At 34.7% G+C, this 26,053-nt stretch overlaps 1 protein-coding gene across 7 annotated transcripts in view; it reads left to right on the top strand.

Annotated features, from left to right (window-relative positions):
* The window catches only part of SPATA6 (spermatogenesis associated 6), a 143,065-nt gene that overhangs the window by 43,985 nt on the left and 73,027 nt on the right, over positions 1–26,053 (top strand). For all 7 annotated transcript variants that reach the window (XM_025991876.2, XM_025991878.2, XM_072724056.1 and 4 more), the window contains 5 exons: positions 7,110–7,151; positions 8,207–8,331; positions 16,503–16,583; positions 20,968–21,261; positions 25,714–25,801. In XM_025991876.2, the coding sequence (XP_025847661.2) occupies positions 7,110–7,151; positions 8,207–8,331; positions 16,503–16,583; positions 20,968–21,261; positions 25,714–25,801 (630 nt within the window). The remainder of the gene's footprint in view (positions 1–7,109; positions 7,152–8,206; positions 8,332–16,502; positions 16,584–20,967; positions 21,262–25,713; positions 25,802–26,053) is intronic.

Raw genomic sequence — 26,053 nt, forward strand, 5'->3', positions numbered from 1 at the left:
TTTTATATTATTTTGAAGTAAATCTCAGACATCATCTGCTTTTATCTATAGATACCAATATCTGAAATGTAGGGTTTGGGTAGATAGCCTGTTATTTTTTTTTTTTTAATCAAGTTTTGGTATCAAGGTTTTGCTGGGCTTATAAAGCAAATTGAGAAGTGTTCTCTCTTTTATGGTCCTTGAAGGAGTATGCATAATTGACACTAATTTCTTCCTTAGAAGTTTGAAAGTGAAGTCACTGGCTTATTATTTTGTTATTGCTGTTGTTGTTGTTAGATTTTAAATAACAGATTGTGATCTACACACATGCATATGTATATACATATACATATACATATATATATATGGTTTTTATATATAGAAACCATTTAGTTTTTTCTATGTCTATATAGGTTTTAAGTTTTCTTTTGATGGAATTTTGCTTTTTTTTAAGTAAATCAGATTATTTTGAACTAAATGTCAAGATTGGACCAGATATGGATATCTAAAATAAAGGAATATTACATCACACCAAAAAATACCAATTTCTTATTATCATCAAATATCCACTCAGTTCACATTTCCCCAATTATACTATAATTGTTTAATCATTTTTGTTTGAATTATGATTCAGATTAGGTACCTTCAATTTAGTAACATGAATGTATTCTTAATGTCTTGTTAGAATTTTTAAATACCTCTCTCTCTTTTTGTTCCTCATATTAGTGATTTGTGTGTTCTCTCTTTTCTCTTAACCAGTGTTACCATGCATTCCTCAGTTGGTGCATTGAACCTTTTATTATCTTGATGCTTTTCTTTGAAGATTTATTTCTTTTTAATAGTGCAGCCAAGCCAGTAGTTTTTTTAGTTTTCATATGCTACATCTTTGTTTATGTTTTTGCTTTCTATCTTTATATATCCTTATATTTTACATGTATGTCTTATAAGCAGATTTGAAAAGAGTTTTCTTTCTTTAAAAATTCAATTTGTCTTTTAATTGGTTGATTTAGACTTTTTCTTATAATGTATGTTATAATCATAGAAACCAGAAATGGGTGAGTAGTTATTAGGGGTTAGAGATAGGTTTGGGTAGGGAGGAAGGTGTGGCTACAATCTTGACATAAGACATCATGTGATGCACTCCTTCTGTATCTTGACTGTGGTAGTGAATAAACAAACCTGCACGTATGATAGAAGTGTATAGAACTAAATATGGACACATACACACTCACAGAAATGAGTACAGGTAAAGCTGGAGGAATCTAAATAAAACCAGTAGATTGTATCAGTGTCATGGAAGTTGTGATATATTTTACTATAGGAAGTCCCCTCTTATCTGGGGTATTGTTTCCATGGTTTCAGTTACCTACAGTCTAGTAGCAGATGATCCTTCTTCTGCCTAACACTATCATTCACTTCACTTCAATAGTAGCCTAACAGTTGTTCATCTCATTGAATTTTATCACCTCACATCATCTCACACCATCTCAAGAAGAAGGATGAATACAGTACAATAAGATATTTTGAGAGAGGGAGAAAGGCCACATTCATATAACTTTAAGTATATTGTTATAGTTTTTCTATTTTATTATTAATCTTTTTCTACACGTAATTTATAAATTAAACTTTATCATAGGTATAGGAAAAAACATAGTAAATACAGGGATCAGTGGTATCCATGATTATAGGTACCTACTGGGTCTTGGAACATGTCCCGTATGGCTAAGGGGGGACTATGGTATATTTTTGCATTGGGAGAAGATGGGTAAAAAATATATGCAATCTCCCCATCTTGCTTCTTCCTGCATGTGAATCCTCATCTCAAAAAGTCTAAGTAAAAAAATGTATTTACTGATATAATAGGTTTAAATTTACCATCCCACTATTTACTTTTTATTTGTTCTGATTGTTGAATATTAGTGTTCTTTTTTCTTCTATTTTTTGCTCTTTCATTTCTACTCCTTAATGAACCTGGAGGTGCATGTTCTTTGCCGTTTTGGCTTTTTTAGTGGTTACCAGAGTCATGACAGAAGGCAGGCTTCACTTACCTCTAATAGATGTATTTTTATTTTTACCTTTTTTAGGACGTGGAGAAGCTTACAAATACTTGACTTCATTTATATCCCTTCTATATTTTATGTGTTGTTTTTTTTTGTCCTGTGTTTTAAGTTAGTATGCTGTTAAACTACACAAAATTTTACTGTTCTTCTATCAGCATCATCGTTTGACTTTACAACCATATTTTACCTTTTTGGTTGTTCTTTATTTCCTTTCATTTTTGAGCTTCTTTCTCAGTTTATTGCTTTTTTCTGAAGAAATTTCTTTCACAGTTTCTTTCTCAGTGGTCTTTTGGCGATAAATTATCTTGATTTTTTATTTATTTGAAAATGTCGGGATCCCTGGGTGGCGCAGCGGTTTGGCGCCTGCCTTTGGCCCAGGGCGCGATCCTGGAGACCCGGGATCGAATCCCACATCAGGCTCCCGGTGAATGGAGCCTGCTTCTCCCTCCGCCTGTGTCTCTGCCTCTCTCTCTCTCTCTGTGACTATCATAAATAAATAAAAAATTAAAAAAAAAAAAGAAAATGTCCTTATTTTGTCTTAATTTTTGAAGGATTTTTTTTGCTGAACTTGGGGTTATTGCTTTCTATATCCTATTGGGATTATGCTATCCTATTGTCTTCTTATTTCCTCACTTTCTGTTGAGAAATCCTTTATCAATTTCATTCTTTTATTTCATTAAAGGTAGTCTATCATTTTCCACTGGCTTCTTTTAACATCTTCTCTTACACTTTTTTTCCCTGTAGATTTACTTGGATGTGCCCAACTCTGTATATATGTATGTGTCTGTATATTTTAAAATATATTCTGCTTGATGTTTGTATCTTGATCATCTTCTTCAAAAAAATTCTCAGGCATTAATCTTTTAAATAATTGCTTTTGTTCTTTTCTGTTCTTTCCTTTTGCATATCCAATTACACATTGTTAGTGCACCTTTTCCTGTATCATTTTTTTCCTCTTTTTTATGTTCTCTATCCTTTTGGCTTTCTGTGCTTTTCTCAAAATGTTTACTTTTGTCTTCTAATTCCATAGATCTCTCCAGAGTCATTTATAATCTGCTGATAAATCTACCTGTTATGGGTTTTTTTGTTGTTGTTGCTATTTTACTTTTCAGTTAAAAATTTTCCCTTTGGTTCTTTATAATAGTTTCTCATTCTAACATTCTCAACTTTGTGTTTTATTTTGTTGAACCTGTTAGGCATATTTTAAGTCCCAGTCTGATAACTAAGTTTTCTGGATCTCCTGTTTCCCTGTTTTTATTGTCTTATTTTTCTTATTTTTTTATCTCACTTTTCATTTTTATGTGTACTTGGTCAGTTTTCATTGATTGTCAAACTTTCAATGTAAAAGTTTTTGAAATAATTTGAAAACTCAGATGATGATATTTTCTTTTAGAAAAAGTTTGTGATTGTTTTAGCAGATTTCTAGGGGGTACCAGCAATTCAGGATCACTTTAATTCAGACAGTATTTGGGATGATTCAAATTTAGCCCTTAGTTCCTAGTTGGCTGTTTTAGTTCATTTGGGTTGCTATAACAAAATACTGTAGACTAAGTGGCTTACAAACTATAAAAGTTTATTTCTTACAGTTCTGGAGGCTGAGAAGTCTCAGATCAAGGTGAGCAGATTTAGTGTTTTGGTGAGGGTTCCCTTTCTGTTAATAGATAGTCATCTCTGTCAATGTCCTCTTGTGACAGGAGCAAGGAAGCTCTCCGGCGTCTCTTTTATAATGGTACTAATCTCATTCTGAGGGGTTTGCCCTACTTCCCTCCCAAAGGCCCCAACTCCAAATATCACATTGGGAGTTAGGATTTCAACATATGAATTTTGGAAGGAATTCAAACATTCATTATATAGCATTGGCTATCCATTTTTACTTTACTCTTTTATAGTTTATCTTTTCAAGATCCAGTCTTAAAGCCTAGCCAGTTTATCAGGCCATTGTCTCTCTCTCTTTTTTTTTTTTAAAGACTGGCAGTCTTATTTATTTATTTATTTATTTATTTATTTATTTATTTATTTATGAATGATAGTCACACAGAGAGAGAGAGGCAGAGACACAGGCAGAGGGAGAAGCAGGCTCCATGCATCGGGAGCCCGATGTGGGATTCGATCCCGGGTCTCCAGGATCGCGCCCTGGGCCAAAGGTAGGCGCCTAACCGCTGCGCCACCCAGGGATCCCAGGCCATTGTCTCTTAACCAGCAGACGTCCCCTCCTATCTTTCTCCAAGGCCATGATACTCCAATTTTTGGTCCTTTATTTCATGAATTTATCAAAAGCTCTGTTCAGCTTCTTAGTCCCTAGGCTACCTCTTTCAAGACTGTCAGATTCCAAAAAGAAAAGCAGCCTCAAATGCCAGGCTTTTTCTCTGTATTTCCTTCTTATACTGAGTTTCAGACTTATAATTTTTTTTACTACTTTGTTATGTCTCTCCTGCTTTCATTGTTTACCTTTTCAAGTTGATTTTTGCAGAGCGGTTGTTTTCAAACACCTAATCTCTCAGATTACTTTGCTGTGTTCTATTTAGGGCCTTTGTATAACCCATTCCTCCTGCTTGAAAAAAAAACTCTACTGCCCCAGCTATAGATCAGATCCTAAAGAGCTCTTCCTTAGGCTTCTCTAATTCCCTGCTTAGATTAGGTCTTGTTAATATAGTTTTTTATAGCACTACCTGCTGTGCCTTCATTGCACCTGTAGTTTGTAGTTATAATTTATTTGTGTGTTTATTTCCTGTGATGTCTATATTCTCAATGGAGTGTAAAGTTCTTGAGGAAAAGGGCTATAGCATTTTTTTTCTTATTATAAATTATAATCTATAAGAAATACTAAATATATTTAAAAAAAAACAAAAAAAAAGAAATACTAAATATTTCTTCATATATTAGACATACAAATATTGGTTTAAATGATTGTGCCTTTTTCTTGAGTCCTAGAAGGGGAAACAAGATGCATTTCATCTTTTATTCTTATTTTTGTAAGTGTATTATAAAATATTTCAAACATATTAAAAGTATAGGAGTTTTATGATATCCCAGCTGTCCTCATAGCTCCGCTTAAGAAATAAGACATAATTTATATTTATAAAGATATACAGAGAGCCCAGAAATAGACTCTCATAAATATAATCAACTGACTTCGACAAAGGAGCAAGGCAATACAGTGGAACAAAGTTAGAGTTTTTTCAAAAAATGGTGCCAGAAAATTTAGACAACCAAATGTGAAAAAAAAAAAAAAAGAATCTAGATACAGACCATACACCCTTCAAAAAAATTAACTCAAAATGGATCATAGGCATAACTGTGCCATAACTTTTATTTCCAAACCATAAAACTGTTTGGAAATAAAATAAGAAGAAACATAGATGACCCTGAGTACAATGATACCTTTTTATTTTTATGTATATCTTTAAGATTTTATTTATTTACTCAGAATACAGAGAGAGAGAGGCAGAGACACAGGCAGAGGGAGAAGCAGGCTCCATGCAGGGAGCCTGATCTGGGACTCTATCCCAATCCTGGGTCTCCAGGATCATGCCCCGGGCCAAAGGCGATGCTAAACCGCTGAGCCACCCAGGCTGCCCAATGATACCTTTTTAGATGCGACAGCAAAGACATCATCCATGAAAGAAGTAAATGCTAAACTGAACTTCATTTAAATTAAAATTTTCTACTCTGTGAAAGACAGTATCAAGAGAATTAGAAGATAAACCACATATTGGGAGAAAATATCTATAAAATATTGATAAAGGATATTTATCCAAAATATACAAAGTACTTTTAAATTCAATAATAAAATAACAAACAACATTATTTTTAAAATGGGCCAAAGACCTTAACAGATATTCATCAAAAGAACTTATAAATATGGCAAAAAGCATATGAAAAGATTCTCCACACAGTATGTCTTTGGGGAAATTCAAGTTAAAACAAGATGCCACCACACTCCTAGAAGGGCCAAAATCCAAAACACTGACAGCTGCAAATGTTGGTGAGGCTATTGAGCAACAAGAGCTCTTCTTATATATTGCTAATGGGAATGCATAATAGAACAGCAATTTAGAAGACAGTCTGGCAGTTTATTACAAAACTAAACATATTCTTAACATATAATCCAGCAATTAGCCTTCTTGGTATTTACCCAAAGAAGTGGAAAGCTTATGTTCACATAAAAACCTGCACAGGGTTGTTTATAGCAGCTTTAGAACTACCAAAACTTGGAAGCAACCAATATGCCTATAGTAGGTGAATGGATAAATAAAGTGAATGAATCCAGACAGTGAATAGTATTCAGCAGTTACAAGAAATGAGCTATCAGGCCATGAACAACACGAAGGACACTTAAATGCATGTTACAAAGTGAAAGAAGCCAATGTGAAAAACCTGAATTAGTGTATGATTCTAATATGACATTCTGGAAAATGCAAAGCTATGGAGACAGTAAAAAGATCAGTGGTTGCTTATGGAAGCAAATTGAAGTGGAGGAGAGAGATGAATAGGAAGAGCATAGAGGAAAATCAGGGAAGTGAAAACACTATGAATGATACTATGGTGATGGAATATGTCATTATACATTTATTTGTCCATATCCACAGAGTATACATCACCAAAAGTGAACCCCAAGGTAAACTAGGGATGTCGGTTGATTAGGATGTGACTATGGGGGTTCATCCTTGGTAAAAAAAAAAAAAAAGTGCTGTTCTTGTGATTGCTGTTGATAGTGGGGAGGCTATGCATGTGTGGGGATAAGGATATATGGGAAATCTTTGTATTTTCTTATCAATTTTGTTATAAACCTAAAACTTCTCTAAAATGATAACTTTTTTAAAAAACAAACAAACAAACAAACTCCAGAGATTGAAGGTACAATCTCTGCTATTGATTAATAATGCCCTAAGAGACATAGCAACCAAAAAGTATACACAGTATATTAAGATACAAACATATATGTAAATGGCAAAAAAAAATGTATATGTAGTTTACCCAGCAATTACTTTGACTTTTAGATACTTTTATGATGAAGTAACTAATTTTTATTATCGATTTGCTTAAGGAAATTTTTCTTTAAACTTTCAGATGATACAGCATTGTTTGAGTTGATTCAACTAGTTCCACCAGGTACTGTATTATAGCTTGATAAAGTAATTGATGTGCAAACCCATTTCAAAGAATGCTTTTAAAAAATACATATTTTCCCCTTCCCAAATTAAGAACAATGTTGAGTTTCTAGTATTGGTCCACTATGTGTAAGACGTCAATAGATTAAAATAATAAATACATAAAGATGGACATAAATAGTATTTGAACATTTGTGTTAAAATAGAATAAATAGGAATGGAAAGTAGAAAATTACCTGCTATCCTCCTTACATATTTTGTGACATTCATAAAAGTTGACTCTGTGATTTTTCTCAAACTATATTTTTTTATGGATAAAGTAATTGTCTTTGTTTTTGTGTGTTGACTATTACTGGGAATGGGGGAGTGGAATAAAACCTTACCTGTTTAGTAAACATTACAAATCTCTGGGGCAGGGAAAGTTAAAATTAAAATATGGAGGATAGCTTGATTTTTGTTGTTTACCTCTGCAATTATAGGAGAAGTCTATCTTAAATAATTATTTGATGGAGATAGAATGGAGAGCTGTATGTTGCTGAAAATTAATAACCTAAAAGATTTTGAATATTACATATATACCTAATTTGAGTAACCACAAAATCTAGAAAATGTCTACATTTTTACCAACCTGTAACCTAATGTCTTATATTTCTTTTTTCTTTTTTTTTTTCCTAATGTCTTATAATGGTGATTAGAAAAGAATGGAAGATAGAAAAAATTTATGGAGATGATAATTACATTTTAGGTTTGTAAATGTCATACCAACTTAATGTTTAAGGACTTTTTTCATGAGTATGCATAGGTACTCACAAAATTTACATGAATATTTCCCTTCTATAAAAGAGGGAGAATAAGTAATATGTACTACATTTCTGAATAAGGAATCCATTTAACATAACTTTCTTTTAATTTTCCTTTCTTAGAAAAAAAAATAAACATGACCCTGAAGCAGAAATTTCAGTAAGGCATCAGGCACTATAAATATTGTACTTGATGATTTTGTTTCTAAATAGAATATTTTGTTATAATTTGAATCATAGGATATCTTTCTTGTAGTGGGTGAAACACTGTCTACATATGATGAAAACACACGAGATTTCATGTTCCCGGGTCCAAACCAAATTTCTGGACACCATGATTCAAACCGCCAGGTTACCATGAGGAGGATTTCTGGCCTTCGAGTAAGTGTTTACTATTTTCTGAATCAATTTGTGTTATGGGATCATTGTCAAAAACCACCACATAATCTTTAATATGAAATGTGAAGAACTAATTCAAAGTTTAACATGGTTCAAAATGTAATTCGTTTTATGAAATTATGTTGTGACTTTAAGCATACCGAAATTTGAATGAAATCCATGCATCTTTCATCCAGAATTAGCAAACGTTAATTTGCTTTATATCCTTCAGGTTTTTCTCCTCTCCTTCTGCTTCCCACCTCCTTTCCTGCCTTTCCTCTTTTCTTTATTTTCTCTCAAAAGAATGACCAATTAACATTTGAAACAGTGCTGTCTGTCTCATTAGCATATAGGGAAATCCAAAATTATTATTATTATTATTATTATTATTTTAAGATTTATTTATTTATTTATTCAGAGAGAGTGAAAGAGAGGCAGAGACACAGGCAGAGAGAGAAGCAGGCTCCATGCAGGGAGCCCGACGTGGGACTTGATCCCTGGTCTCCAGGATCACACCCTGGGCTGTAGGCAGCGCTAAACCGCTGCGCCACCAGGGCTGCCCAGGAAATCCAAAATTAAAACAACCTTATGATTTTATTTTCATAGCCATATGATTGGTAAAATTTAATAAAATCTGACCATATGAGAAATGTGAAAAATGGAAGCTCTTACATGCTGCCATTCTATGTAAATTGGAACCTCACCACAAATCAGAATTATCTAGTAAAGGCAAAGATTCTTGTAGCCTGTTGCCTTCTAGGTATATATCGTGGAGATATATTCTCTCTGGTATACTAAGAGTCTTCCTAGGGATGTTCACTGATAGCATTGTTCATAATAGTAAAAAACCAAAATAATTTAAATGTTCATTAGTAGGAGTTTGGATAGATTCATTGTTGTATGTTCATGTCATAGAAATACGTTCATTTACCTAAAAATGAATGCTACATTGTGAAAGCCAACTCTTCCATCCTTTCCCCCACTCCCTTCAACTTTTGATGGGTGATTTAAAAATCTACTTAACCCTGAAAATGTCTTCCACTTAGAGAAAGTGGAGAAGACCCTGCCATTTCAAAGGCGAAAAAAAGCAAAAGATGTCTAGGTTGAAATAATTTGGACATTTTTTTTTTACTACTTTTATAAAATGTTAAAGTAGTCTGAGTAAGGAAAGTGGGGTGATATATGAGCCAATATGATAAATTAAATACTTTTCCCTATAGGTCTAGGTTTATGATATTCTGTATTCTGGGAAATAGTGACTTCAGCTTGCTAGAAGTGTAAAAGTTAACTAACTAGCAAATCTATGAAAATATACTCCCTTTGGGATATTATCAGTGTCCATTAGCCATCTTCTATATTATAAAAACCTTCAGAGTGTTTCCGCAAATACATGGAAGCCTGCAATGAAGAAAACTGATTTTAAAATTATGGTGTTTTGAAAGTAATTTAAAATGCTATATTATACCAAATTGGCAGTAAAAACATAAAAGTATGGATATGGACCATTAATATAGGGATCTTCTTCATTTACTTTGGATTACTTTTTCATACGTTCAGATGTTGGATTACTAAGGCAAAAATACTTCTGGTAATGGTGATATGAAGAGGTTGGCAGTTCCTCCCTCCATACAAAACAAGTACAAAACTGGACAAAATCATCACAAGTTTCAGGACACTAGAAACTGCCTGGCAATTAAGACAGATTAAGCGGGTATTATAAGGAAGTGTTGAATTACAATACTGTTTACCTGAAATTAGTATAACAATATGTTAACTAGCTGGAATTAAAAAAAAAGTGTTTATGCTTACATAATGGCTAAAACTTTGGATAAAAATGGTGGCAGTATGTCACCTTGTAGTCTGGGACAACTTCCCTACCCTTCAAGGCCAGTGAGAATTGTAACTGCACCAGTCCTGGGGCTGGACAGAAAAATCAGAAGCTCTGCTACCAGAGGGGTCAGAATCAATTTTGGAGAGTAGGACTGAAATACTATGATTTAAAGTAAGAAGTATATATATGGTCTTTATCCTTGTTCTGGCACAGAGCTCCCAAAATCCTTGGAATTTTCTACGTGATGGGGAGCAATAAATCCATCTCTTGTTATGTTAATGAAGTGACTTTTTGAAACCCCCACTACATAACCTAAAGATGAGGACTGGTTGCCAGAGGGAACAACTCTGTGGTTAGATGGTTGGAACTTTCAGTCCCTGGACATCTAGGGAGGATAGGTGAAGTCTGGAGATTGCTTTAAAATATCAATGGCCAGTGATTTAATCAATTGTGCCTGTGTAATGAAACCTCCATTAAAACCCAAAGGGCCTGTATTTAGAGGCCCTTAGGTTGGTGGACTCTTGGAGGCAGCTCCTGGGAGAGTGATGTCCCTGGGGATGGCATTGTTCTATGTCTCTTCCCACATACTCTGTGAATCTCTTCCTCTGGATGTTCATCTGTATCCTTTATCATATTCTTTTTTTTTTTTAATTTTTTTTTATTTATGATAGTCACACACACACACACAGAGAGGCAGAGACACAGGCAGAGGGAGAAGCAGGCTCCATGCACCGGGAGCCCGATGTGGGATTCGATCCCGGGTCTCCAGGATCGCGCCCTGGGCCAAAGGCAGGCGCCAAACCGCTGCGCCACCCAGGGATCCCCCTTTATCATATTCTTTTATAATAAATCAGTAAACAGTCAACTATTTTCCTGAGTTCTGTGAGCCTAATTGAACCAGGGGAGGAGATCATAGGGACCTCCAAATTATACCTGATTGGTCAGAAACACAGATGACAACCCAGACTTGTGATTGTGTCTGAAGAGGGCTGGGCACAGTCTTGTGGGACTGATCTTTAGCAGCTGTGGGATCTGATGCTATTACTAGGTAGAAAGTGTCAGAACTGAGTTAAATATCACGAGAATTGCTTTGGTTGGTGTTGGAAAACCCACACACTGGAATTGGTGTCAGAATCATAAGGACAGGTATTAGGTCTTCACCAACTAAATGTGATGGATTCAGATGTAAGTGGATGAAGAAACCCCACAGCTTTTGTAGGCCGATGGCAGTTCCAATTAGAGTGAGCAGCCCATTTGCCAAAAAGTTCACTTAAGTAAGGGAGCAATAAAAGGGCAGAGATGAGCTCTCTACCCATTCCTTGCTGACTCTGAAACAGTGCTGAGCAACAAGATACTGTGAAAGCCCAGCAAAAAGTGAAACTCCATGGAAACTGCGGACCAGACTGTATCTTTGAATATATTTTCCAAGCCATATACAGGTAATCAACAGAGTGGAACCCTTATAGTTTCACTGGATGACCACAAAGCTATATATACACAGGTGAGAGCCCTAGAAAGAATGGAAGAATCAAAAGACATGGTACCTCTATAAACTGAACAGCAAAACGGCAGATATAAATCCAATCATATCAATTGTTGTATTTAAATGTGAGTGGAGGGATCCCTGGGTGGCGCAGCGGTTTGGCGCCTGCCTTTGGCCCAGGGCGCGATCCTGGAGACCCGGGATCGAATCCCACGTCGGGCTCCCGGTGCATGGAGCCTGCTTCTCCCTCTGCCTGTGTCTCTGCCTCTCTCTCTGTCTCTCTGTGACTATCATAAATAAATAAAAATTAAAAAATAAAAAATAAATGTGAGTGGAAAAAACACTCCCATTAGTAGTTTGTTGTTCTGGCAGATGACAATGCACCTTTCCTCAATTCTTGTAACATCTGGCCGAGTCTTGGGCTGTTCTTCTGAACCCATTGCTTTGGCAAAAATAAAGTCACACCTGGGATTAAATCCTAGCACTTTCATAGGCTACCGACTAAACTTGAACAAAGCACTATAATATGAAGATCTCACAGGGCTACTGGGTGGATTAATGAAGCCTTGTAGATGGTTATAGCAGTACCTGGCAGAGAGAACACTCAGTAAATGTGCATTATATGCTGATGGCTGGGGAGATCATGACAGTGCTGATGATAATATCCCCTTTAGACTATGAACTCTGTAGAAACAATATGTGGCTTTCTCATCTTTGAATTTAACTCTTAGCACAGTACTTTGCATGGAGTAGGTACTTAAATGCCACTTGATGGAATTAAATGAACAGACTACATCTTCTAGACTTCATAGAGGAACTGACATTTGAGATGGAGTGATGATTAATTTTACATGTCAACTTGGTTAGGTTATGGTGCCTAGTTGTTTGGTCAAACGCTAGTCTAGATGTTACTGCGATAGTATTTTGTAGATGTAATTAATATTTATAAACAGTTCAATTGAAGTATAGGAGATTACCATTGACAAGGTAGGTTGAACTCATCCAATTAGTTGAAGGCCTGAAGAGTAAAAATTGAGGTTTCCTGAACAATAAGGAATTCTGCTTCAAAGCTGTAATGTAGAAATAACTGCCTCATTTTTCAGCCTGCTATCATGCTTACAAATTTCACACTCCAGACTGCAATATCAACTTCTGTCTACATTGCCAGCCTGTGCATTGCCCTGTGGATTTTGGACTTGCCACTCTAACAATTGCATGAACCAAATCCTTAAAATAAATCTTGCGCTCTCATGTGTGTGCTCTCTCTCTCTCTTTCCATATATATATATTTCCATAAATAAATAAATAAATAAATATATATATATATATATATTTATTTATCCTACTAGTTCTTTTTCCTGGAGAATCTCAACTGATACTTATTTGGTTTTGAAAGCTCAGTGAAAATAGTGGCTAAAACATTGAGTTTTTACAATGTGACCAGCAACATATGGGGGTGATAAGTTGCAATTCAGGCTGTGGTAGTTATAAAATACGTCCACAAATGGTTTGATACTTCTCTCTTCCAAAGGCAGAGCTGATTCTCCACACTATACTTAGCAACTCTAACAGATAAAATGTGGTGAAGTGACAGTATTAGACTTTGGAGTCACTAAATGTATTGTGGCTTCCTCCTCGCTTTCACTCTTGTATCAGTCACTTTAGGCTAAGCCAACTGCCATGCATGAAGACACTTAATAAGCACCTCTATAGAGAGGGCAAAAGCTGGAAAAGTTTTGCTAGAATGTTTGTGAAAGCTTGGAAGGTCTTGAAGAAACTGTCAGATGTGTATTTGCAGGAAAATAAGGTGAATGTTATTGGAAATTAGGGATGAAAGGATTCCTTGTTCAGTAATAACAGGAGGTTTGGCCATATAGTCACCTGCAGTAATGTGGGATGTAGAGAAATATCCAATGAAATGGATTGTATGTTTGAGACTTTCCAATAGAAAGTTAGAGGGTCTGCTTGGTTTTCTCTTGCTGCTTTATAGCAAAATATGAGAGGAGAGAGAGAGGAGCAAAAGGAAAGGCTGTTTAGCAAAAAGGAGTTGGAACTTATGGTTTCCGAAGATTCCCAGCCTTTCCCAATGGCAAATAAAACTACAATTAAGGAATGACTTCTGAGCAAAAATCATTCCAGGCACTTTTGGAAAATTGTATTCTGATGGTAAAACCAAGGGTAGTAACTATAAAATTCTTCATTAAAATTTCAGAAAGATCTAAGACGTTGCCTCAGAAAATAAACATTGGTTTTTCAAAGATCCTTCAGGGGAGTCTCAGCAGAAACTGTGTGTGGAAAAGGCTGCAGCTTGTGTCTAATGGAATGAACTTCAGTAAGATTCACATGAGAACCAGTGTGTTTTTTAAGAGCATTGCATTGGTGGAAATACCACCAGCTTGGTCTGAAATGCAGAGAGACCTCACAAAATGAAAAGGCCTTTGGACCCCCAAAATTCTGGTGTCAGAACTCACACTCAGAACACTGTGCAGCTCTAAACACGGCCTGCCTCTCCTTGGAAAGGAATGATAATTCAAAGGTTGGAAGCAAGAGCCCGAGGGAGGAGCCCAGAGGATAGTTATTTCTTGATTAAACTTCTAATCAAGGAACTTCTAATATTTTCCTGGACAGATTTTAGAATTTCTATAGGCCAGTGATTCCCTTTTGACTTAATTCCTCCCTTTTTTTTTTTTTTAAAGATTTTATTTATTTATTCATGAGAGACACAGAGAGAGAGGCAGAGACACAGGCAGAGGGAGAAGCAGGTTCCATGCAGGGAACCTGACGTGGGACTCCATCCCGAATCTGCAGGATCACGCCCTGGGCCAAAGGTGGGGCCAAGATGCTGAGCCCCCCGGGCTGCCCATTTCCTCCCTTTTTGAACAAGAATATCTAGAGTGATTATGCTGTGCCTACTACATGTGTGTACTTTGGGAATGTATGGGACAGATAACTTGTCTCTTTGATTCATAAGTCTTCTAACTGTGAGAAACTGTATTCTAGGAACTATCCTTAAAGAACCACATCTGGGTGGCTCAATGGTTGAGCATCTGCCTTCGGCTCGGGGCGTGGTCCTGGGTCCTGGGATTGAGTCCCACATCAGGCTTTCCACAGGGAGCCTGCTTCTCTCTCTGCTTATGACTCTGCCTCTCCCTGTATCTCTCATGAATAAACACATAAATCTTAAAAAAAAATAAAGAACAACATCTGAGAAGGCTGAATAAGGATTTGACTTAGATGCCAACATCTTGGATTTCAAGCTGAAGTTGGAAAAGGATGAGACTTTTCTTTCTTTGTTTGTTTTTTGTTTGGGTTTGTTTTTGTTTTTGTTTTTGTTTTTGTTTTTGTTCTGTAGGGTATGAGTTTAGTTTACACATGAAAGGAGTGTAAGTTAACTTGTGGTCTTGTGGTCAGAGGGTGGACTGTGGTGGTTTTAAGATATGTCCACAAAATTTTTGATATTTCTCAGCTGAAAAGGAAGTCTTAACTCCTTTCCCGTTGAGTGTGGGCTGTACTTCAGGACTCTAAATAGTATGTGATAGGTGACAGTGCTAGGCTTAGGAGACTAGGTTATAAAAACGGTTGTGGCTTCCCCATTGCTTTGTTTGGGGAGAACTAGCTGCCATGGCATGAGGACACTCAAGCAGTCTTATGGAGAGATTTATGGCATGAGGAGCTGAGTCCTTTTGATAAAAGCCAGGCAAGAGCTGACATTTATGTGAATGAGCCTTCTGAGGAAGTAGATCCTCTAACCCCAGGCAAACTGCAGATGACAACAGCCTAAATGGCAATCTCATGAGAGATTTCAAGCCAGAACCACCCAGTTCAGCCTCTGCCAGATTCCTGACCCATAGAAACTATGTGAGATAGGTGTTTACTCTTGTTTTAAACTGCTAAGTAATCTGTTGTGAAGCAATAGATAACAAACAAGTAGGCATAGTGAGCATCATTAATAAAAGTTATGTTTGCATAAAAATAATCATTTAGTTAGTTCTTAGGCAACTCATATTTACCTTTCCTGTAATGTAATGTTTGAAACTCTAATGGTCAAATGCTGGGTTTGTAAAGGACAAGCATCTGCTGCTATATTCAAATGAAGTCGCACTGGACATACACAGTATCTTTTAATGCTTCATTGAATGTACAGTTTGTGTGCTTCCAAATATTTTGGCAGGTACTTCATGACTGTTCCTTTAAATTTTACCATTTGTCTCCACTTACTTCAAAACAGTGTTCAAGCTGATGTTTGAAATGTTGCAAGAAATAGAAGCCAGTTTCATTCATAGATCTGAGTGTAACCTATATGTTATAGGAAAAAATGTTGGAGGAATTGGTAGAGACTTTCCTCTCTTCTGTTTTCAAGGACTGCATACCTAGAAGTTATAATTTTATAATTTTATACAGCTCAGTGGAAGAGTCCTTTCTAAATATAAAATTACCCCCCCCCATTGTCATTGGACTTAGGAATGAGGAGACTATCCAAAGTATTTCTTGATTATGTAGTTAAGTGTGTCTTAATAAGAACTCAAATCCATTAAGTGTTTTTATATATTTATCGCCTTAATTTTATATCATAGTTTAAAAATCTTAGAATAATTTGACAGGAAAATACTTGAAAATTAAAAAATATGTTAATTTTTACATAAAGGTAATCACTTATAAGCGTATCATCAGCAATGAAACTGCTTCTTGCTAACATTTATTAGCATCACTGTGTTGTCTTATCTTTAATAAGAAAGTCATACTAACAAATGAAGCAGCTATATCTTGACAAATATTTGTTACTTCAGGTCATAGTTTTATCAACAGTAATTATATTTTTTTAAAAATCAAAATGTCTAATAATACCCTTTTTCCCCTCAGGGAATTGCTCCAAAGCTGGAATTTTCTACAACCTCAGTGATTACTGAATGTCTGATAAGTTCAAGGAAGTGCCGCACTCAGGTTGAAATCATTTATTTAAAGTTTTTAATAGTTTACCTTCTTCATATTTATGGGCATTGGGCAAGAATTATTCTTTTATTTTGGCTGCAACTCTTTTCACTTTTTCAGCTCAATCTTTAGAAAGCAAAACAATTATCAGATATTTAGCAGTTTGGTTGCATCTTAAAAATGAGAGTGAAGAGTTTGGTACACATGATAGATAGATGGTGCCATTATATTATTATTTTATGACTTCATGGGGCTTTTTTTTTAATGCAAAGAAATCTGTCCTCCAGAAAGATGTTGAGATCAAGAAGACCCACGGAGAACTAGATTGGAGGCTTCTATAAATCTTATAGAAGTTACAGGTGACTGCAGGAAGTTCAAAGGATAACTTCTGGCAAATGTGACCAGAGATTCTCATGTGGGGATATTGATGTTAAATGAATGTGGTTTCTTGAGTGTCTCTAATTCCTTAAATGACTCTTGTTCAGTTTGGTGGCCATACTGATGCTGTCAGACCAAGGGAACCTTGGACGCTCCAACCTAAGTACCTTCAATATTTGTAAAAACTGTCTTTAGTAAACTGAGATATCTGGACCTGATATTTCATTCTGGTTAACTTTTTACTGAGTCACCAGGATTATCTTACTGCCTTGTCCACAAGTTATCTAATAATGTCTAGTCATCACTTATATCTAGTTGCATTATGATCAGGTAACAATGACTAGTCTGTGATGAAGAGCCAGTATCCATATAAAGCCCAGAGGACCCAAACAAGGCAGGACTGGACCTATGATGGAAAGAGTGAAGAGTTAATTTACTGCATTCTCAGTTTCACAGTAAATTTGCTGAGGATGGTAACTGAGACATAAGCTAAGAAAGGTAAAGCATGGTTATATAAGATTATCAAAAGATATATCTTATATATCTTATTTTGTTTAGCAAGATACATAGTATGCCAATTTGTCTATAATTATTTATCTTTTAAATGAGAGCTGAAATGCAGCTATGAGAGATCTAACAGCCTGTCCTTGCCAAATGCAAAGGTATTACTGACTTGTTTTGAGACATGCACTGTACATATTTATAAATTGTTAAAAATATTTTACCTGGACTCAGACAACATTTTTCTCTCCTCATTGGGGTATGCCCTTCTGATGATTGGGTAGAAAAGTCTTTTTTTTTTTTTTTGTATGAAGTATGGCATATACACAGAAAAGTACTCTAAGTATATAGCTCAGTGGAAGAGTCCACTGAGCTATGTTAAATTACCCCCCCCCCCCGCCGTCATTGGACTTAAACTAACATTTTCCCCTATAAACTTTTGAGAAGGTTCATTTCTTTTTTTTTTTTAACTTGCTATTTCAGTGTTTGTCATTTGTTCTTTATTAAACAGATGTAAGAAAATAGGATAGGTTTTGGTGTCAGTGTTTAAGAAAATATACTTCAGAATCAGATAGATCTGGGTTCAAGTTTCTCACAATTCTGCTTTAAAGATGAAATTGGAGAATAGGTAATGTGTCTGGCACATAGCATATAATTAATGAATATGACAGCTATTACTAAGCTTTCTTTAAAGATAATTAGGAGAGAAGACGGTACTTAAAACAAGATAGAAAACATTATCTGGCACAACAGAGTATACACTTACACATTAAAATTTTAAATGTCAACAGACAGAATTTTCATCTTATTTGACCTTATTTGAGAATGTGATACATCTGCTTTTTTAATAGTATTAGTTACAATTAAAATTTTAATGGCTGTAAAGCAGCATTTTCAGATTCAAACATAAGAATAAGACAAACCATTTTGATTTTTAAAAGAGGAATGAATGAGAGAAACTATAAAATTATTTAAGTTCACAATTACTTATAATGATCTTTATTCCTTTTGACACACAATTTTCAAATTGATGTTTTGTTACCAATTGGATAGATTGAAAAAATTGAGCATATTAATGTGATTTTCTGAAAGAAAACTAGTTTTCTACTTTATATCTAGTAAAGGTAGATTAGTTAAGTATCAGTAGTAGTTTTATTATTTTGTATGCTCTATTGGGTAGTTTTTGCTGTGTAAAAATCAACACTAACTTAGTGGCTTAAAATAAAACATTTCTCACAGTTCTGTGGATTGGTTGGGGGTTTCTTTTGGTTTGAACTGGTGAGGCTAGGGCTGAATGATCTAGTATGGCTTCACTCATGTCTGGCAGTTGGCTGAATTTTTGGTTTGGGAGATAATTGGTTTGATTTTAGCTGCAGCAGTGGCCACAAGACTGTCATCGTCTAGTAGGCTAATTTTGACTCATTCACATGGAGGCAGGAAGGTTTTCAAAAAGGAGTAAAAGACTTTTCAAGTCTGTGTCACATGCTATGTTAACAGCATGTAACAGTCACTATTTTAAGTTTTACTGGGCAGTATCAGGCTGCATTAAGGATTGAGTAGAGTTAGCATGTATCTGTAGTTGACATACCACAGTTTATAACTTACTCTAGTAGTATTCAACATTCAAAAACTCCAATGAAGAAGATGAAGTTAGTTATTTTAGGTTTGGTATAATCAGAGATCAGTGAGGAGGAACTTTACAGCATTGCTGAAATGGACAATAATGGTGTTCATCTGGGTCTGGAGGTAAGAGATATTAAAAATGCATGAATGTCTGAGCAAAAGAGCTCCAAAGACTGAGAAGGTGAGGAAGGTAAGTAGCAGATGGAGTGAGAATAAAAGAAGTAGAATGAGGAAAAATAGTTTTGGTCAGCAAGGGATTTTCAGAGTTGAGATACAATAGATCTGCATAAAAAAAATAGATCTGCATAATGATGAAATCTAAGATGAGGTAGAAAAAGGTAATTAAAGCTGAGTCTAAGATTCTGGAAAGTTTCACTGCTTTGAACATGTGTTAAACCTCAAAGGTGAGCTAACATTCCTGCTTCTGTGCATCAGTGTGATGTCATAGAGATGGATGAAGTGTGATAAGGTAGAAAAATTCTGAATTACTGGTTGAAGTCTTGAACAAGGTGGGAGAAGGGCTGGGAACACATCCGCAGCTGTAGAGGAAAAATGAGGAAATAATCTGATGCTGCAGGTTTGTATGATTTCATGGACTTATTTTCCAATTGGAAAATATTATTTTTTCCTGTTTATCTACTTCCAAAAAATATTTGACTTTTACCTTCTATATCACGTTTATGTTTTATTTACTTAGAATAGATATCCTTAGTGAGTAGGGAAGGAGAGGTTGAGCAAACAGGGAGGTAGGATTGGTAGTTTTTAAAATGATTAAAGTTAGGAATACAAAGATTCTCAACTGCCCATTTTCTTTAATACTGAAACCTTATAATTTTAGATAATGAGTCAAGAGTAATTGTAATCTAAATTTTAAGGTACTTATAAGGCAGAGACTAAATGTTACCCTAATAATATAAAAATGTTTATAAATGTAACATTTGTTTTTTTAAATTTTAGACTGCTAATAAATTATACTAGTAGAGTACTAGTCATTAAAATCTATATGTGTCTTTTATGTCTTTTTACTTTTATAAAAATATGGAATCAGAATTAAGATGATACGACTATTGGTCACAGAATAATAAAGTATTAGTTTGGAGGAGATCTTAAATTCTAATCACTTTGTATAATCCAAATAATACATTTCATGAAAATGTGTATAAAGCTGTTTTTCAGATGTTCACCAGTGTACATGTGCATGTAATCACAGCAGCATAAATGAAACTTATTTTAATCATTTTCTCCATAAAGATTTCATAAGCACCTACTTAGCCATGTGTATTTGTAACATTACTAAAGAGAGCCCTCTTGGGCCACATGGGTGGCTCAGTTGGTTAAGCTCCAACTCCTGATTTCAGCTCAGGTCTTGATCTCTGGGTCCTGGGATTGAACCTCATGTTGAGCTCTGTGTAAAGTCTGCTTAAGATCCTGTCTGTCTCCCTCTGCCCTCCCCAATCTCTTCACTCTCTCTAAAAACAAAAGAGAGAGCCTTCTTAAATTATATAGCCAATTACTTGGATACTTAATTACAAATGATAAACCAATGTTTACATTAATTCTTTAGCACACTGAAAGCTAATTTTTTCTGACCTTGGTTCTTAGATTTTTCATATGATTTAATATTCGGCTTTTATTTTCAGAAGTACTTGTTAGACTTAAGAATACCATATACTTGATTAACTACTAGACAAAGAGTAATCTTTATCTAGCATAGATAGAAAAGAGTAATCTTTGTCTAGCATAGATAGAAAAGACTAATCTAGTTGGCTTTCATAGATTACATGTGCCTTAGATTAATTTTTAAAGTTTTTTTCTACTTGTAATTTATAGATAGATCTATATATATCTCTACATATATCTTCTGCCCAAGTTAATTTTTATTTTTTATGTTTAGGATAAATTTATTTACCATACGGCTCCAGTTGAAAAATCACACGGCAGACTGCAAAGCAGAACATCGAGATCACAAAAGAAAAAATCCAAGTCACCTGAGAGAAATAAATATTGCATAAATGCAAAAAACTACGAACAGCCTACAATTTCTTCAAAATCACACTCTCCATCTCCCTACACAAAAAGACGCATGTGTGAGCTATCTGAAGACACCAGGCGGCGGCTGGCCCATTTAAATCTGGGACCCTATGAATTCAAAAAAGAAACAGATAAACCTCCATTTGTGATTAGACATGTATGTGTTCTTTTAAACATATCCATTTGAAACCGATCTAATTTGTTCTTTCACTAAAATATTATTCTGAAACTTCTTTCAACTTCTGGCTTTTATTAATAATATTCTTTCTTGAACTGTTAGCCCAGCAATCTAAACTGGAAAATTAACTTAGAGTAAAAGAGCATTCTTTTGTCAGTCTTTAAACCTGACAGAGATCAAGTTCCTTTATGATTGCCATGTTAAATCCTTTAAGTACCCATTTCCTTTCTTCGTATACACTGGGCAGTGTAATAACTCTACAAATTGAACTTAGATAAAATTAACATTAGTACTAAAATGGCAGAGTAGGGTTTTAAAAGAAGACCAACTTTCTTTATAAAAAGGAAGACTCCCTTTTTCTAGCCTTTTAAAAAATTAAAATGGAAAGTTAAGTTTTCTTTGATATTATATCCCTTGGGTAAACCTTATATAATGGATCTTTGAAGCAAATCATTATTTGATGGGGATGGGAAGGCCTTTAAAAGTGAAGAGAGTTAACTTAGGGTAGCGTAGATCTAATATTCCCAAACAGAAGATTGCTTTTGAAATGGTTTAAGCTTAGAGCTTGTGTTCATGTGATAGGTAGACTTTGGCTAATTTTAAGGGTCTATAATATTTCAGGATTTTTAATAAAGGACTTAGAAATGCTCATAGTTTCTTAAATTTTTGTAAAGAATTTTTATCTTAGAAGCATTTCTTTAACAAAAGCTGGCAAATTAATAAAAAATTACTTATAAATACATATAATAATAAGTGTTAATATTTAAGTGCCTACAGAAGTAAAACAACTTTTGAGGTTATCTATAAAGTTATTTCTTTTTTCTATAAAGTTATTTCTGACTTTAATGTCTAATTCATTTTTTCTAAATTCTAATATGTAAATATAAACGTAAACATGTAAAGATGCTCCTTAGATAGTTCAGTTTTTTTTTTTTTTAAGATTTTATTTATTTATTCATGAGAGAGGCAGAGGGAGAAGCAGACTTCCTGTGGGAAGCCTGATGCGGGACTTGATCCCAGGACCCCAGGATCATGACCTGAGCCGAAGGCAGTGGCTCAACCACTGAGCCACCCAGGCGTCCCACTTCTTGGATAGACTGATGGGTTTTTGAAAATATACCATCTGAAAATTCAGATTTTTTATGTGATATTTTTTAATTTTAAATGTAATTACATTTAAGCAACATTTCATTCCATTTTTATATTTTGACTATGAATCCTTTATTCTTTAGCCTTAAGTAACAAAATTTTTTATTGTAAAAAGAAAACTTATAATAGGTACTTTTTAATGATAATGTTTTATTGAGATTATTGTGATTATATTTGTTTTATTTCTATAGAATTTATTTATGGGTACTGGCCACATTTTTTTGTTGTTGGAATATTTTATTTATTTATTTATTTATTTATTTATTTATTTATTTATTTATTTATGATAGTCACACACACACACACACAGAGAGGCAGAGACACAGGCAGAGGGAGAAGCAGGCTCCATGCACTGGGAGCCCGACGTGGGATTCGATCCCGGGTCTCCAGGATCGTGCCCTGGGCCAAAGCCAGGCGCCAAACCGCTGCGCCACCCAGGGATCCCCTTGTTGTTGGAATAATAGCCAGATAAGATTTACTGTTTGATGTTTGATGGCAGTTTCAGAAACCTTTCAATTTATAACTGGTCATAGTTGTAAACTAAGTTGAAAAGAAAGGATATATTAAATTCTAATCTGAAGGAATAGTAGCATTTTAATTAAAATGCCTATGTGCAGAATAACCAGTAATAGTTCGTGGGAGTTAGCCACACAAACAAAAAAATTGTGGAGGGAAATAACTTCTCTTCAAATGCTCATTAAATTACTGTTTTTCACACAGGTGTTCAAAGTGGAATTAATTCTAATACTGCTGGGTGTAGACCTTAATGTTTTCACTGAAGAGATTTCCTTTACAGCTTTCCAGTGAACAGAAAAAATGCATACGTCTAAGCCTCCAGTTATATTATATATGCTTATATTATTGTATAGGAAACTGAATTTTTCCAATTGTATTTACATAGAGATATCATTTCTTCCCCTGTAGCCATTCACAATTTCAAAAGTACTTGATAAACAAAATTTTAATTTCACAGGCACCTGTTAAGTGTCCAACTCTTGATTTCAACTCAGGTCATGATCTCAAGGTTGTGAGATGGAGCCCTACATCAGGCTTCATGCTGGACATGGAGTCTCTTTAAGATTCTCTCTCCCCCTCTGCCCTTCCCCCTTGGCAACACACATGCTCTCTCTCAAGAAAAATAATTTTATATATGCATATGTAAAAAATTAATAATACTTTTATTTTTTTAAAAAGATTTTATTTGTTTATTTTTGAGAGACACAGAGAAAGGCAGAGACAAAGGCAGACAGAGAAGCGGCCTCCTCACAGAGAGCCTTTCTTGGGACTCAATCCCCAACCCGGGATCATGACCTCAGCCAAGGGCAGATGCTCAACCATTGAGCCACCCAGGTGTCCCAAAAGTTAGTACTTTTAGGAAAGACATTCTAGTTTTACATGCATCATGTGAAAAAGTCTTAAGGTAGTAAAGAGCAGTTTCAAGAAACCAACCAGCATGCTCCCAAGCAAACTGGCACTATCATCCCAGAAAAGTTAAACAGAATTATTTTCTTTCTCGTTCATACAGAATAGGATCTTTTTTTTCTATTGCAGTAAAATACTCATAAAATGCACCTCTTCAACCATTTCAAAGTATATAATTCAATGGCAGTAAGTACATATTGTGCAAATGTCACAACTGTCTAGTTCCAGAACTTTTTCATCATCCTGAAACCCTGTATTCATTAAGCATTCATTCAGCATTTCTCCCTTTCTTCAGCCCCTGGTATGAATATGTACCACAGTTTGTTCATCTGTTCATCTGTTGATGGACATTGAGCTGTGTTCACCTTCTGGTGTGTGACTAGTGCTGCTATGAACATTCAAACACAAGTTTCCATTTGAATACCTGTTTTAATGCCTAACTGCTTTAATACCTAAGAGTGGAATTGCTGAGTATGTCTCTGTTTAACTTTTGAGGAATTATCAAACTGTTTTCCACAGAGGCTGTACCATTTTGCATTCTCTTCAGCAATGTATGAGGGCTTTACTTTATCTACATTCTTGCTAATACTATTTTGCTTTGTTTTCTTTTTATTATAGACCTCCAAGGGGTGTGGAGTGGTCTCTCATTATGGCTTTTTTTTTCCTATTATGGTTTTAATTCACATTTTCCTTATAAGTAATGATGTTGAGCATCGTTTTATGTGCCCTTTAGCCATTTGTATATTTTCTTTGGAGTAATGTCCATTCAAGTTCTTTGTCTATTTTTAATTGGATTTTTTTTTCTGATATTTACTTGTAAGTTTTCTTTCTATATTTAGGATTCTAAATCTTTATCAGGTATGCTTTGTAAATACTTTCTCATTGTATGGCTTCTTTTTTCACTCTCCTTATTTTAAAGCTTAATTTTTTAAAAATTGTGGTAAAATATACACAATATAAAATTTACCATTTTAACCATTTATAGTTTAGTGGCATTAAGCACATTCACATCATGAAGTAGTATCTCTCACCGTGATTTTGAATTATATTTCCCTAATGATTAGTGATATTGAATATTTTTGTGCTTGTCATTTGCATATCTGTTGGAGAAATGTGTACTTAAGTTCTTTGCCCATTTTTTGAGAGAGGTTTTTTTTCTTGAGTTGTAGAAGTTTCTTTATATATTTGGGATATCAGTGCCTTGTCAGATGATTATTTGCAAATATATATTTTTATTAAATGGTTTGCTTTTCACTTTCTTAATAGTGTCCTTTTATGTACAAAATGTTTAATTTTGATCAATGGAGGTATCTTTTTTTACAGTTTATATCACTGACTTTTTTTCTTTTTCATTAGAAAACATGCTTAAAAAAAAAAGAAAACATGCTTGACTATAATAATCTGTGAGCTATAAAGCATTCGGCATGCTGGGCTCTGAACATAGCCAAGTAAAGACACTGTTAGAATTCAGTATCTGTTAAGTAGCAAATCCTAAACTTGCTTTTTAAAATGTAGCAAAATAGATTCCCCTTTTGTAGCTTTTTTAATGGAAAACCAACTGGGCAATAGGGTAACAGACATTTCAACTACAATTATAATTTGAAATTTATAATTTTACAAATTATAAAGTGAATTACAAAGTGAAATTTATAATTTCAAATTTATAATTAAAATTTTCTGGAGTTTAATTTCAATTTTGTTTAAACATGAACAGTAAAATACTCAACTAAGCTCTGGCTTCACACAGGCCTTGTCATGCCAACCTGATGACTACAGTCTATGTACTTGAGTTGATTTTCTGGTACCATGAGACTAAAAAGAAAATTTAAGTTCTTTGACTTTAAATCCTTCATCTTCTAGGTCGACCCCCCAAGTCCCAGGGCTGATGCTTTATTTGGATCTTCTGGCAGAGACTGTGAAAGAGATGGATGGTCCAGGATGCACAATGGTAAGTTAAAAGTTGTCTCTCTTCATTGCTTTAGTTGCCTTGGCTACAATCAAGGCTTTCACTTGGCATTAATGAACCAAAATAGATTCTTTGCTATATTATTGGTAAATAAGGCATAGGGCTACTTTTTAAGACTCATGGGATGCCCATATAAGTACTCTCTAAAAATAATAAAATTTCTGTGTGGCCATAAACTAATCTCCCTCTTTGAGATTCAAAATACATAGTAGCATATTAAAGACTGATACCTTC

Source organism: Vulpes vulpes, chromosome 10, assembly GCF_048418805.1.
Source record: "Vulpes vulpes isolate BD-2025 chromosome 10, VulVul3, whole genome shotgun sequence".
Classification (NCBI taxonomy): domain Eukaryota; kingdom Metazoa; phylum Chordata; class Mammalia; order Carnivora; family Canidae; genus Vulpes; species Vulpes vulpes.